This window comes from Sminthopsis crassicaudata, chromosome 4 (assembly GCF_048593235.1).
Source record: "Sminthopsis crassicaudata isolate SCR6 chromosome 4, ASM4859323v1, whole genome shotgun sequence".
Taxonomy (NCBI): Eukaryota; Metazoa; Chordata; class Mammalia; order Dasyuromorphia; family Dasyuridae; genus Sminthopsis; species Sminthopsis crassicaudata.
Window position 1 is genome coordinate 185523958 of NC_133620.1, and position 15960 is coordinate 185539917.

The window sequence follows — 15960 nt, forward strand, 5'->3', positions numbered from 1 at the left end:
ATTACTCAATAAGCATTTTGAATTGACTCATTCTATTATTATAATATCTGATGTTTCTATTAGCGTTATAAAATATGTTGGAATAGTGCATATAGTAATAGACCTGGAATCAAGAAATCTCATCACATTTCTAAGTTTAAATCTGATGATGGAAACTTCCTGGCAGTTATTCAATTCTGCCTCAGTTCCTCATCTGTAAAATGAGCTGGACAAGGAAATGGCATACCACTCTAGTATCTTTGTCAAGAAAACCCCAAATAGGATCACAAAGAATCAGACATGACTGAAACAACGGAACAACCAAGACATAAAATATATAAAATCCTTTGCATTTGTTCTATCACTGTAGCTTACATTTAGTTGCATACAAATTTATACTTGAATCTTATTTATTCCATATTTATTACATTAATCATATTGTCTCCATTAGGTTAATGATTTAGGAGATTTTAAACTATAAATTATCTTAAAACAAAGCAGTGTCTTTTTAAAAGTCCCATTCCATCCCATCCCATCCCCCCATCACTAGCATAGTACTTTGCATATGGCAGGTATTCAATATCTTTTATATAGTAATTACTCAATAAGCATTTTTGATTTTAAACAAGGTAAAAATGAACTTTTTGCAACAAAATTAGGGCTAAGTGATTTGCTTAGGGTCACACAGACAGTATTAAGTGTCTGAGGCCAGATTTAAACTCTGGTCTTCCTAACTTCAGTGCCTGTGTTCTGTTTGCTGTAACCATTGAACTGCCCCCTAACTTTTCTGTCAACTAGACAAAAACATAAATTTCCTGGCCCTCTACAATATGGTTACATTTCCAGTCTTATTTTGTATTTTCCCATTTCCATGCTATACATTTCAGACACTCAATATCCTATCCTCTACTTCCATGCATAAGCATCCTTTGTACCTGGAATGCTTTCCCTTTTTCAACCGTTCTCAAAATTTTTACTTCTTTCTAAAGACTCCATTCAAGTACTACCATGTTTGTGCTACCTTTCCTGATCCCTTTCATTCCTGCTGTTATTATGTTCTCTTTTTTTTTAATTACCTAATATATAGGTACTATATCTCCCCAGTAAAATGTAAGCTTCCTGAAGACGAGTTGTATTTTATGTCTTTACATTTCTAGAACCTAGTATTTGCACATAGAAATCACTTAAGAATGATTTGTTGAATAAAATTGATCTTTATATTTATATAATATATTGTAAAGCACAATGCCTGGCTAATCGTAGATAATAAATCCTTGTTGATTAATTATAAACTTTAAGGTAATATATATGATTTGTTATGTTGTTTCCACATGAATGTCAATGTATTTTCCTGATTATTTTTTTGAATTTCTTTTTTTACTAAATGCCCTAAAACAGCATGGAGCAGGGGATAGACTGCCAGGCCTAAAGTCAGGACAACTCATCTACCTGAGTTGAAATTTGGCCTCAGATACTTATTAAGTAGATGTGTGACCCTATACAAGTCACTTAATTTTACTTCAGTTACTGATGTGTAAAATGAGTTGGAGAAAAAAAAAATAGCAAACCACTCCAGTATCACTACCAAGAAAACTCCCCCAAAAAGAGTTACAGAGTTAAACATATCAGAAAAATGATTAAACAATAACAACATGCACAGATGCAGGATTATTGTTTGCCCTTCATTATCAAGGAGGATCATAACATCAGAGAGGTAATGGGATGACAATACAAGTGAGTTGGATTTAAGTGAGAGACATTCAGGAAGGCAGGCCACAGAAACAGCTATCAAAGCTCTGAAATAATTTGCAATAATGAATTCTACTTGCATACTAATATTATTTTATTTATTCAGATCCAATTTAAGTTGGTGCTTTTCTTGCTGGCTTTTATCTCCTTTAAAAGAATACATTCAATCGTATCTTCTGATAAATTGAAAAGAAGAATTCCATGAATGTTTTTGCAATGATTTTTTAACTCTTTAGTTTGCAATAATTTAACTTAATTATTAAGATTTACCATCTTAATAACTGCAATTATCATTTTAGTATGCACATACAATATTCATTTGTAGTTAAGCTACCCTGTGAATGAATTTTTTTTCTCTCAGGCTACAGCAACAGTCTTTACAATTTATGTCAAAGTATTAAATGGAAGACCACTTGTTGAATTAGGCTGTGTCTACACACAAACTGACTTGGGTAAATTTAATGAAACAACTAAATCCCAAAAATTCACTGGATTCAATAAAAATAACAAAGCATCCATTTGTTTATTTCTCCTTTTTAATATGTTATGCCAGGCAAATGTTTTCATTGATTTTTTTTTCCTTTTCACTTGATTGTGCAGCTGTCACACAGACTTGATTTTAATATGCCATTAGCTTAAACTTAGAGCCTTACCCACTTGTTTGATCTAAATGACTCAGTAGAAAAAAAACACAGAAGTTCCATTAGCTCTCAGGATTTTTTCTTTTCTTACAGGTTTCATCATAAGAAAACATGAACACTTGACCTACAAGATTTCCTTCCACTTGTCTCCATTTTCTTAATGATTACTTGACCTACTTCAGCTGTCATAAGTGGAAAATAATCAACTTTGGTTTTGTAAATTGACAAAATATTAATGGAAAAACTACATGTGTCCTGAATTCATAGGTACTATCATTCAAAAAAGTATGGAGACTCCAGTGACAAATTTAGTTTTCTCCCTTAGCATTATTTTACTTGTTGTTTTAACTCAGCTCGAGACTTGAATCCATTGCTTATCTATTTTGCATTTTATATAAATAACATTTTCTACATGACACAGGAGATAAAGCATTGAGCCTGGTGTTAGGAAGACCTGAATTAAAATCAGAACTCAGTTACTAGCTATGTGATCCTGGACAAGTCACTTAACAACTGGTTTCCTCAACTATGAAATGGAGGTAATAAATGCACCTTTGCCAAGGTTGTTGAGAGGAATAAATGAAATAATATTTATAAAAAACTTGGCATATGGTAGTCACTGTATAAATGCTTCAGTGGTCCTCAAATTTTTTAAATAGGGGGCCAGTTCACTATCCCTCAGACTGTTGGAGGACTAAACTATAGTAAAAACAAAAACTCACATTCTGTCTCCATCCCTCAGTCCATTTGCCATAACCTGGCGGGCCGCATAAACTTCTTCAGCCGGCAGCACCTGGCCTGCGGGCTGTAGTTTGAGAACCCCTGGTTAGACCCTTCTCCTTCTGTTCCTCTTCCCTAACAATATTCTCCTACCTGGCCTCCCTTTGTCTTGCTCTAAAAATTGAAAAACAAAGAACCATGCAATTTTAAGACAAAAGGGACTTGAGGGAATATTTAGTGCAACCTCTCCTTTTTTAGGGTTTAGCTAGATGGCCCAATGGTTAGAACATAAGCCCTGGAGTTAGAAGAACCTGAGTTTAAATATAGTCTTTGATACTTATTAGTTGTGAATCAAGTCACTTAACTCTGCCTCAAAAAAATGAGGAACTGAATGCCATAGAGTGAAAGGAATTACCTGATATCACTCAGGCTATAAACAATCGATCTGGAATTTGAATCCAAATCTTTTGATTCCAGCTCTTTTCTCCACACTACATTACCAAAATATGTTTATATGTATGTATGTATGTATGTATATGTGTGTACACATGTATGTATTTAAATATACATAGAAGGAGGAGGGAAGTTGAGGAAAATGTATCTAAAAAACATGGAGAAATATACAGTGGGAATATAATATTTTAGAAATCAGCAAAACAGGATGAAGAATGTTTTTAATCAGTTTGTCAACAAGGTTTTCTCAAGTGCCTATTATAGATACTAGGTGTGCTAAGCCCTGAGGAATATCAAGGCAAAGGGGGAAATATAGACCATAATAGTAGGAGATTCAACATGTGACAAGCTCTCACAATGGTGAGAGATTTAGAAAAAGACCCCTAGTATTTGGTGCATCTTCTGTATAGGAGGGAATGACATAGGGAAAAAATCACCCTGGATGGGACTATATGAATAAGTTGTGAGCTGCAAGCATTTTAATTTTTTTAGAATTAAATCTGATTTTTTAAGAAAAAAAGAGATAAAAGCTAGAGATGAAGAACAGAGTGAAGACTTTTTGTAAGCTCATCCCCAATTAATTCTGAATTAAGAATTAAGACAGCATTGTGGCAGGAAGTGCCCATATTAGTGAGGTGAAAAATCTATTTCAGTATTAAAGCATGTATGATATATAGCAGTTGTAAATACACACATGTGTGTGCATAAATAAGATATATATGCATATAACATAAAATAGATAATCTTTTCAATCTTTTTTTTTTTTTTTTCCCTGAGGCTGGGGTTAAGTTACTTGCCCAGAGTCACACAGCTAGGAAGTGTTGTGTCTGAGACCAAATTTGAACTCGGGTCCTCCTAAATTCAGGGCTGGTGCTCTATCCACTGCGCCACCTAGCTGCCTCTTCTTTTCAATCTTTTAACTCTAGAAGGATCAAGTGTGTCAATTGATACAAAATAATTCATTATAATTTTTTTAAATAAAGATTTTTATTCTAACTCTATTTCTTTGACTCATATATGAAAAAAAATACTCCTACCATATATAGTTGCACAAAGTTCAGGCTTTCATTTTCATCTTACAATATCTTTATATTTCTTCATCTTAACTAATCCTATGATGCCATTTCTTTATAGATTTACTTTACCTCTCTAATGGTGATTTCTTTATTGACTTCCCTCACCTATTTGGTTTCATTTCTTCCCTTTTAAAATGTTGCTGTGTTGATATGTTGAAATACATCAGTCAATAATATGAATAACAGAAAAAGTTTCTCTTTCTCTAATATAGCTGATAAGAAAATTAGAAAATCAAGATAGTATCTTTAATTTTTCAATTTAATTATATTCAAGATAGTTCTAATATTAAAAATATTCAGTGAGGAAATTATCTTACTGAGAACAGTTTCAGTAAAAGTATAACTAAGTTCATGTTTTAAAAAACTATTTAGAAATAGCTATAATTTATAAATCAAAGTAATTCATATCTTGGCAAATTTGTTTTTCCTTACATTATCAAAATGTCAAATTTATCTGATTCACACCATCACAATAAATACCAAAATTGCTATCAAGGCAGAAAGAGTCCAACAAGGATGCTTTATTCTTAGGCAAAACTATAGTATTTAAACATCTAGGTTCCCTGAAATCAAGACATGTTGCCTACTTCAATCTAAACAGTGAACTGTTCACTATGCCACAATAGACCAAGTTAATGATTTATCTTTAATCCTAAATGCTCCACTGAGGACTAATTGACTTGCATATGTGTTTGCCCATAAGAGTTCAATGAAACTATGTATCTCCCAGATCACAATCCTCTTGTCCATAGTGAAAGTCAAGGAACAATATCTCTCTGAGTTTGTCTTTCTTTCCAATGCCTAACCAACTCCAGACCTTCTCTTTTTAATCCCAACATAATCCAGTAGCATGAGTAAATGTGTAATGAGATTCAGATAGTTAAGGGGGAAAAAAAAAACAGATTTTCTTCTGGTCTGGGTATTTTCTTCCTCTCCCCAAATGACATAACCAAGAAAATTCTATTACCATTTTTAGAGACCAGGAGGAAGGATAAGATTTCCCTCCAAGGAGGAAAGAAGGAAACATGTAAAACTTCATTCTATTAAAAAGAAAATTCCAATTTCAGAAAAGCAAAAAGAGACAAAAGCTAGAAATGAAAAACAGAGTGACAACTTTTTGTAAGCCCATACTCATCTTGAAGAGTTCTGCAAAGCTTTCTAAAAGTTCTTTTAACCCTTTACTCCATAAGTGAGCTCCTATCCTTTGAAAAACAACTATAGTCTCAACCACTAAAAGCAACTGTTACCAGTTTCATTGTGTGCTTTAAGATTGTCTAAAAAAGCAAATAATCATTCTGTCCTATTTAAAAAGTAAGCTCAACACAGCTTTAGTTTTTTTCAGGGGAAATTTTGTCAACTATTGATATACCAACAATGTTTCAATTGAACCATCATTTTTAATCACCAACAAGAAGATACTGTGAGGGGGCAACTAGGTGGTGCAGTGGATAGAGCACCAGCCTTGAATTCAGGAGGACCTGAGTTCAAATTTGGTCTCAGACACTTAACACTTCCTAGCTGTGTGACCCTGGGCAAGTCACTTAACCAGCCTCAAAAAAAAAAAAAAAAAAAGGAAGAAGAAGAAGAAGAAGAAGAAGAAGAAGAAGAAGAAGAAGAAGAAGAAGAAGAAGATACTGTGCTAGAATACTAAAACAAAAATAAAAACTAGTTCTTATCTTTAAGAACCTTATATTCAACAGAAACATTTAAAGAACATAAATGGGTGAGATATAAAGGACATAAATATTTTTTTTCAAAATCCATTTTTGCCCTTCCTTCATTTCTTGAAATAACTAAAACCTAGCCTTGTCAACAAGAAATCACCTAGTTCTACCTGGTTATTTTGCCCCTTACAAAAACAAAAAAGTATTTAGTATATTTTTCCATATATATGGACACATAAAATGTATACATCAGTGTAGCTTACTTTGAATGGCCTCTGGTCCCAAGTCGCCTTGTGGTAAGGAGGGGAAATTTCTGACGAATAGTCTAAAGAGAAAATTGATAGTTTTCATTGTAATAATAGCTATCATTTACATAGTACTTTCAAGTTTGCAAACTATAGTGATATAGAGACAGAAATAGAGAGAATAGATATTTTCATTGATCTTTACAACACTATAAAGTAAATATTGTTATTACTATTATTTACTATTCCAAGCTCTCTAAATCATCTTTTATATTCAAATCATTTATCCATTTTGCCCTTATTTTGATATATAGTGTGAGATTTTGGTCTACACCTAGTTTTTGCCTACTATTTTCCAATTTTCCCAGCAGCTTTTGTCAAATTATGATTTAGTTCCAAAGAGCTTGGATCTTTGGATTTATCACGTACTAGATCACTATAGCCATTTACTATAATATCATTTGCACTAATCTATTCCACTGATCTACCCCTGTATTCCTTAGCCAGTATCAGATTATTCTGATAATTACTGCTTTATATATAGTTTGCTAGACAACCTTCTTTCACATTTTTTAATGATTCTCTTGATATCCTTGAGCTTTTATTCTTCCAGATAAATTCTGTTACTATTTTTTCTATCTCTATAAAATAATTTTTGAGAGTTTGATTGATATTGATAATGAATACATAAATCAATTTAGGTAGAATTGTCATTTTAATTATTTAGGCTTAACCTACCCATGAGCAATTAATATTTTTCTAATTGTTCAGATATTAATTTATTTGTGTGAAAAGTATAGTTGTGTTCATATAGTTTTATCATTATTATTTATTACCCTTTCTATTTTAAAGCTGAAAAGCCTAGAAGTACATAGTTAGTATCTAAGATAGGATTTTAATTCAAGTTTTCTTGACTCTAACTACATTTCCTAACTGCCTGTTTTGAGAGAGAATGTGTTTTCTTTGATGGTCACTCTGTATCATTTACCTCAATAAAAGAAATATCAAACAATTCAACTAACAACATTTCAATAGTTACTTTGGGGGAAAAAAAAGTGATACCATGTACATAATGATAATAAAGATGACCATGGTAGGGGGTTATGCCTTTTCAGATTTATGTATTCCTATGCCATTACCACTATTTAAAAGACAGACCAAATTGTTTAGATTCTCAGTAGTTTCAGAGCCTTCATTTCATGCCAAAAAAAACCAATTCTTGCTTTGTTTATCCTCTTGGCAAGAAGATTTGTATTTTATTTAGCATCATTCTGTGTATGAAGTTATATACAGCTGCAATGGATTCTTCCCAAACCCCAGACTTTAATGAACCACTCCTACTCCCAACCTTGCTGTTCCCTTTCTGATTTCCTGTAATAGCTTCTTGTAAAAACATTAGAAAAGGCATGGCAATGATCTGTGTTCACATCACTCCTATTGACTATTTGTATTACTTTAAGCAAATCACAACTTCTTTGGAATTTGTTTTCTCATCTGTAAAATGAGAAGTAGGAAACTAGATCAATTCTAAAATCTTTTTTCAATCAAAAGTCTTGTGATCAGACAAATCTTTCCCTTTTTTAGTAATTTTCCCATTGTTGCTAAATATTTAGAGAATTACTTTCCATAGAAAAGAGAATTCTATATCCTTAGAACATCCTTAGAAATCATTTAATTCAGACCATTTATTTAATAAATAAAGAAACTAAAGATTCTGAAGAAACTTTTTTAAGATTTGAGTCACAAATTTTGTATCTCATATAATCTAAAATCCAAATTCAAATAGGTAAAGGGCATATTTTTCACAATATATAAACTTTAGATCTCAGGCTTCTTCAGAATGTCAAAACTTTTCAATAATACAAAATATCATTGGAAACCCAATGAAAATGATTTTTTCCCTAAGAGATTTACATTGTTTTATGATTTTAGAGATGGCAATGAAATAGCAGGGCTCAAATATTTCAATGTTTCTACGTGTCATTGCAACCAATTTTGTCAATATGGTAAAAAGCATCTTATTTTTTAAAGTGAGGAACATTGAGCAAAATCCAATAGAAAGCTTATAAAATTTTAGGAGTTTTCCAAGTCTATATACAGGAAATCAAATGAAAATATGAGGAGACCATTCAGATAATGTACTATTTTAAATTATTTAAATTTCTAGATAATATCAATAATCTAACTGAAAAACTAGGTGATGCAATGAGTAAAGTGTAGGGTAAGGTAGTCAGAAAGACCTAAAATCAAATCCAGTCTCAGATACTTTCTAGCTATATAACTTTATGAAAGTCAGACTCCCATTTGCCTCAATTTCTTCCTCTATAAAATAGAGAATGAATGGAAAACTCCTCCATTATCTTTACTAAGAAAACATCAAATGGGGTCACAAAAAGTCAGATGCAAATGAAATTAATGAACAGCAAATACATGGTTCCTATTTCATGTTTGAGTAATTTAGGTACTTATCTCCACTCTCCACTTTGATTGGTAGTTGCAGACTATGCAGACATAGTAACCCTAAAGAGATTTTCTTTTTGAAACAATACATCATACTTAAAAAATCTTATCTAGGGGACAAGGGAAAAGACTTGGGAAAGTCCATATTGACTTCTTTAGTTGCCTTAAACAGTTCACCAACATTTCAGTGTGTCATAAATTTAAAATTGGAAGAAACCCCAGATTCCATCTTAAACCAATTTCCTCATATTATAAAAAAGAAACTGAAGCTCACTCTAAGTGACTTCCCTTAGATCATACTAGTCATAGCTATCAGAGATGATATTTGAAACCAGATCTTTTAACTTTACAGCCTGATTTGTTATACTGCCCCATATTGACTCAATTTGGTTAAGCATCTCCAAAAAGGAAAGCTTCAAAATGCAAAACTATTCCAGAGGATCTACTCGAAAGGACTCATTTATGCTCAAAAAATGGTAAGATTTTCATAGGTAGAGTGCTACAAAATTCATTAAATGATATGACATTTGATATACAGATGTATGAACAGAAGTATGTATGTTACCTTTCCAAAAGTGGCTGCACAGGCAGGTTCCAACTTCTCTTTCCTGCAGAAATCCAAATAATGTGCATAGAGGATGCACCGTGGTAAACACACACCTTCACATACAATGTAATTTTCTTCAAGCCTATAAAGAATAGTAATGTTGGAAAAAATATCTATTACTTTTAACCATTTTTCCTATTTCCTCCTTTTTTTCCTTATGTACTAGATCACAGGATCATGTGACTATTATCTACTTTCAATTTTGCTTAGAAGAGAGAAACTATTCAAAGATACCCTTAGAAGAACTGCATTTTCAACATTCTCACCCCCTAATTTGACAGATGAAAAAATAAACATCCTGAAAGGTTAAGGAACCTACCCAACAACATGCAACAAGTAAATGACCCCACCAGGATTTGAACCTTGGTCACTATGACTAAAGAAAGCCTTTTTTTAAAAATAGTTATCTTCAACTTCATAACGCGTTCTTCAAACTTGATCAGAGATATAGATGATATTATATCTAAAAAATTAAGATACCTTTACTTCCTTGAGAGATATATAAACTAGGGAGTTTTCCTGTGTACTCATTTGTTTTTATGGCATCTAAATGGCACAATGGCTAAGTTGCAATCAAGAAGATCTGAGTTCAAATTCTGTTGCAAGACACTACTCTCTTTTTGCTTCAGTTTTCTTGTCTAGGATACAGGTAAAGGATATGAATAGGTAGTTTTCAATGGAAGAAATCCAAGCTATCAACAGTTACATGAAAAAAAAGTTACAAATCAAAAATAGAGAAATAAGCTCAAATTAAAGTGATTTTGATGTTCTGCTCCATATCTATAATATTGGTAAAAACAACAAATGTTGAAAGTATTGTAGGAAGACAGGCACACTATTTTTCTTGTGGTAGAGCTATGAATTAATCCAACCATTCTGGAAAGTAAATTGGAACTATGCCCAGAAAGTTACCAAGCTGTACATACCCTTTTTGTGCATACTCTTTAACTTAACTATATCTCTACTGAGTTTATTGCTCCAAACTTTTTAAGTGAAAAATTTTCTATATATACAAAAATATTTTGAACAGCTCTTTTCATAGTAACATCCTCCTAGGGAATGGTTTCACAAATTGTGGGATATGATTATAATGAAATGTGATTGCAATATAAGAATGATGAAATGAATAATATTTGAGGAAACTTAGAAGCCTTTTATGAACTAATGTAGAGGAATGGGAACAGAATTAGAAGAAGAATTTATACAATGATAACATAATAAAGAAAAATAGCTTTAAAAGATTTTAGGACATTGATTAGCACAATGATAAATCAAGTCTCCAAAAGAGTGAAGATGAAATATGCCTCTGTCTTCCCAACAGAGGGGTAATGGACTTAAAATGCAGAAAGAGATAGACAGTTTTAAGACATGATTAACATGGGATTTGTTTTGCTAGATTATGTAACTATGTATTGAGGAATCTGGTTTTTAGGTGTTTTGGGTTTGTTTGTTTGTTTTTTTTTTTGCTCAGTTCCAGAAAAGTTTCAGGAGGAACAGACTTGAAAAATAAAAATAAACTATTTTAAAAGATCTGCTTTCATTTTATGCTTTATATGCCACAAAATAATAATAAAAATAACATTTATGCATAAAATACATTAAGTACATATGTCATCTCTTTTGGTCCTCAAGATGATTCTATGAAGTAGATGCTATTTTTATCTTCTAGATAAGGAAAATAAAGCAGAAAGAGGACAAGTGACTTGCAGTAGAACTGAACTCAGATCTTCGTGACTTCACTCTATCTATTGTGCTACCTAGCAACCATAAAAATAAATGAGGACAGCATATTAAGCATTCCAGTTTACATTTCCCAAGGAAGTAAAAGTATCACTACATTTAAACCATACTATCATCTATATTTCTGATCAGCTTTGAAGAATATTCTGGGGAAAAAAACTATTAAGAACAGGTATATTCCAGTCATAGTAGCTAGAGGTCAAATTCTGCCTCTGCTACTTACTAGCTGTGTGATTTTGTGTAGTCACTTAAACTTTGGGGACCTTTATTTCCTCATCAGTAAAATGATGGCATTGGACTAGACACCTCTAAGGTCCTTTTCCAGTTCTTGCCATATGAGCCCATGATCCAACAACTTTAAAGATTTCCTGGATTTACAGATGGCCAATACTTGCATCTCTTGCTTTTCTTTTCAAATCCTTGAAGAGATTATTTCACATTTTAAAGATAATAGAACAAAAAATGAATTAATTTAGGAACTAAATAAAAATAAACTCATGACTTTCTACCCTGGAAAGAGATTGATGAATTCCACAATTTTTTGTAAGAAGTGCTGTGAATTTCTGTTCTAACTAGCTTGTTTTCTAGGTCAATAAAATGCCTTATAAAGCCCAATTTCTTAAACTATAATTCATGATTCCATATGAGGTCTCATAACTAAATATGTGAGTCATAAAATTATGATTTATTATCAATAAATGTTTTAATTCGAACATCTATTTCATATACCTTATATACCTAGGGTCACATAAAAATTTTTTAGGTGAAAAGGAGTTGTAAGTGGAAAAAGTTTAAGAAGCCCTGCTATAAAGGACTCCAAATGTAAAAAATTGTAACTTCAGTCCTACACATTAAAAACTATTAATAAGCATTGGTAACTGAAAATGAGTCAGCTATATTTGAAGATTAACAGTTAAATGAAGAACATATAGATTCAAGGGGCAACATAGTGGTCAATGCTTTGGTTCTAAAATTAGAAGACTGAGTTTATTTAAATGTGTAGATAGCAAAGTATTTTTTCAAATTCTTTGGTGTACCATTTCTTCTTTAATTCAAGCACAGATCATTATGAAACAACACCAAGTGAAGTAAAGAATTCATAAGGAAGCAAAATACTTTTCCCCATCCATATGGGGATTTGAATTTGCTAATATAAACCTAACCAAAATCTTACCTTTCTAATTTACTGGCTGTATAACTTAACTTCCCTGGGTCTGTCTCTTCATTTATGAAATGAAGAATAACAGTAGATAGAGTACTGGATGTGAGATCTTTCTGTTAAAATCTAGTTTCAGACACTTTTTAGCTATTTTGACTCTGGAAAAGTCATTTAACCCTGTTTGCCTCAGTTTCCTCATCTATAAAATGAGCTAGAAAAGAAAATGATAAATCACTCCAGTATCTTTGCCAAGAAAACCCCAAATAAAGTGAAGATTGACTCTGTCTAAATACTTAACAACTAGTAAAACAACAAGAATGAAGGAACTGAATCAGATTGTCTCTGAAAAAAAAATTAAGTATAAATCACAGAACCTTGATTCTGTTTCCAATTATGCTAAAAACTCAATATAAGGGGGCAGGAAAAATCACTTAAATCAGTAACTTAGGATGGGCATACAATTGTAGTTTAGAACTGGAAAGGACCTTGAAGATCCTTTAGTCTAATCACTTCAGGATAGGAGATATTAAATGGCTCGCCTAAGCTCACAAAGACTAAAGGCTTAATAAGGGTTTAAACCCAGGTTTTCCACTCCAAAACCAACACTCATTCCCATATACTATAATGCCTCCCTAAACTAGTAGATTAATGATATCTACATTATTGTAAAAGTAAGAAGATTATTGTGGAATAATTTGACCTGAGATTGAGTGTAATGTCCCAAAAATTAATATTTAAAATTTTTATTAACTTAAATGAGAAATCAGTTATGATATTCATTACTCTTTCTTCTTTAAAAAAAAAATCACTTAGGCCTATGTTAAAAGTTAATATACTGTTTGTTTTCAGCATACTTCAGTGAAAGTAATGAAGGCAACCAGATTTCTTTTGCCAAGATGACAATTCAGTGCTTCTCACCCTCATTCTGTAATAATCCAAAGTATAATTAATTAATTAATTCAAGTTATGAAAAAATTTCAAAAATAAAAATTCTTTTTTGATGTAAAAATTTGTCTTTTATCAGGAATCTTATTATAAGAAATTAGAGGGAGATGTTATTAAAATACCTTTTGCCTTGCTAAAAAGAATCATTATGCCAAGCAGATATATGTTTAAAATATCTGGCATTGTAGAGGCAGAACATTTAGCTCCCTGAGTGAACTCTTCTCTTGTCACTAGTTTGTTTCTTGTCCTTTAATAATTTCTTTATTCATTAATAATTTAAATGTGTGGGTAGCAAGGTCTTTTTGAAGTAAAGCAAAAAATTCATAAAGAAGCAAAATGCTTTTCTCCATACATATTAACTTAATATTTGAAGTAAAAATAATTTTGGTCTTAGTTTTTCACACAGTTATGTTAGCAATAGTTCTTTTTTCCCTTCTAAATAACCCATTCAGACATGTTTACTGTAAAAGTTTATTGAGCATATGCTTTAAATATTGGTTCTTTATGGCATTGTAAACTTAAAAAAAAAAAACTTGTTCAAGAAGTTAGAGTATAATAAAAGAAGAACATAGGTATCTTTGCTATGGTCTTTTTATATTATTCTCTTATTACTTTTGAATTCCTATGTTCCTCTAACACATGGTAATGACCGATTTTTAAAGTTGCCACATTCATTTTTTAATATGTGATTATTACAGCTAAATGAATTTATATTTAGCAGTTGCCACAGATAACAAAAATACATTTCATTAGTTTAATTAATAGGAAGAACTTCAAAATAGGATCCTGATTTAAAGGTAGAAAGGATCTTAGAAATAATCTAATTCAGCCTTCTAATTTTTAAAGTGAGAAATCTAAGGTTCAGAGATCCTGACTGGCTTCTCCAGTGTTACATAAATAATAATGGCAAAGCCTGAATTTTAACCCAGGTTTAACTCAACCTCAATGAATATCCTCTCTCTCTACCTCCTTCAATCTTGAATACTTTCATTTTCAATCCCATATGCCATCCATAATTTTTCATTCCAGGGATGCAGCTAAGGTTCAATAGGATTGGTCTTTATTAATATAACCCTATTACCTAAATGAGTTATATTTTTAAACAAACTATTTAAAAAATAAATGCAGACTGCATATTCTGGAAATTTTGGATGAAAATAAATGTTACAGTTTAAGCAAGATAAAAGCAAAAAAAAAAGTGTGCTGTGTTAATGATAATACCTAAAATATACAGAACCTGAAATTTTATATGCTTTTTACATAATTAAATAGAAAAATTCTTGCATTCAAAAATGAAAGTGAAGTTTCTTATGTTTTATTGCAAATTATATTGTACTATTGTCTACTTTTACTTTGTACAAAAAAAAAAATCAGATGGTTTTTTAAAGATAGAGATAGCCTGTTTAGCTCTCAAACTGTTCTTCAGAACAGATAAAAGAAAAGAAATGAAAACATTAGACTTTTGAGTAGTACAGATGTATAAAGGTATACCTGTACTCTATAATCTCCTTACCACTGCAGAGTGAGCTGTGTCTGTTTCTTTTTATCTTTCATGATCTGGGTGATGGTTTTCTTCTGGGACAAATGCGGCTCAGGTGCTTTCACTTTATTATCTTGAATATCAGCATCCTCTTCGGATGAGGAAGAAAGTTGATCATTGCTGAGGTGCATTTCTGATTAGGAAAAATACATTTTGAGAAATTAAGAAAAGCACTTCATGACATCAATTATTTGGTTTATAATTGACTATACTCCTCAACTGGTGTGAGTAGTAATTGCAGAGGATGATAACTCTATAGTTCCGTCTCTAGTTTAAAAGCATCCTTCTGCAGTATATAGATGTATGCATAAACCGATACTAAGAAACATATGCTAGATGCATTTGATCCTCTATTTGTAATATTATGTAAATAGGTCCTATATTCAAGCAGAAATAACTCCAGGTTCTTCTGCACGCTCAGGACTACAATCCACTATCAAGATCCCAGTGTCAGCCCCTGAAAGTCTGAAAGCTCACCTGCTTTGATTCCAACCGACAGCCCCGACTCTTCTGCTTCCTCCCCGATACCCCGAGAGTTTACAGATTGCCCTTCCTCTGGATAGGCGAGCAAGCCCTTGGTCAGCAGCTCTACATAGCATCCCTCCTGTTGGAGCCCGGGAGTAACTTTTGGAGAAGGTTGTCCCTGCAGGAAGACGCCCTCCCGCTCCGGAACCTTGGGAGTTCTCTTCATGGACATAGTTCAGAGGCGCAACGGGCGCCCATATAGACAAAATCACGGAGTTGGGACCCTACGAGATGGGTCTGTGGGCGGAGACAGGGAAAGGGGCGGAGATCAGGGTGATGGGTGGGGTGAAATAGGCTTCGGGATGGGGTAGTGGCTTCGGAATCCGAGTCTGGTGACCTCGCCTGAAGAAGTATTTTAGGAAAACTGGAAAATGAAGCTTGTATAAAGAGTGGAGGCAGCTACTTTGAGGACGTCCCAGATGGATGAATCAAGTTAGTTCTCCAGGGAAAGGGGTAT

The 15960-nt window shown here is 32.4% G+C and overlaps 1 protein-coding gene across 1 annotated transcript in view; it reads right to left on the reverse strand.

Moving 5' to 3' along the window:
• The window catches only part of RFX6 (regulatory factor X6), a 66985-nt gene extending 51316 nt beyond the window's left edge, over positions 1 to 15669 (reverse strand). Inside the window, exons 1-4 of the mRNA XM_074264692.1 lie at positions 15456 to 15669; positions 14952 to 15111; positions 9553 to 9676; positions 6546 to 6607 (exon numbers count right to left, since the gene is read on the reverse strand). Coding sequence (XP_074120793.1) covers positions 6546 to 6607; positions 9553 to 9676; positions 14952 to 15111; positions 15456 to 15669 — 560 coding nt within the window. The remainder of the gene's footprint in view (positions 1 to 6545; positions 6608 to 9552; positions 9677 to 14951; positions 15112 to 15455) is intronic.
• Positions 15670 to 15960: the final 291 nt, after the last annotated feature.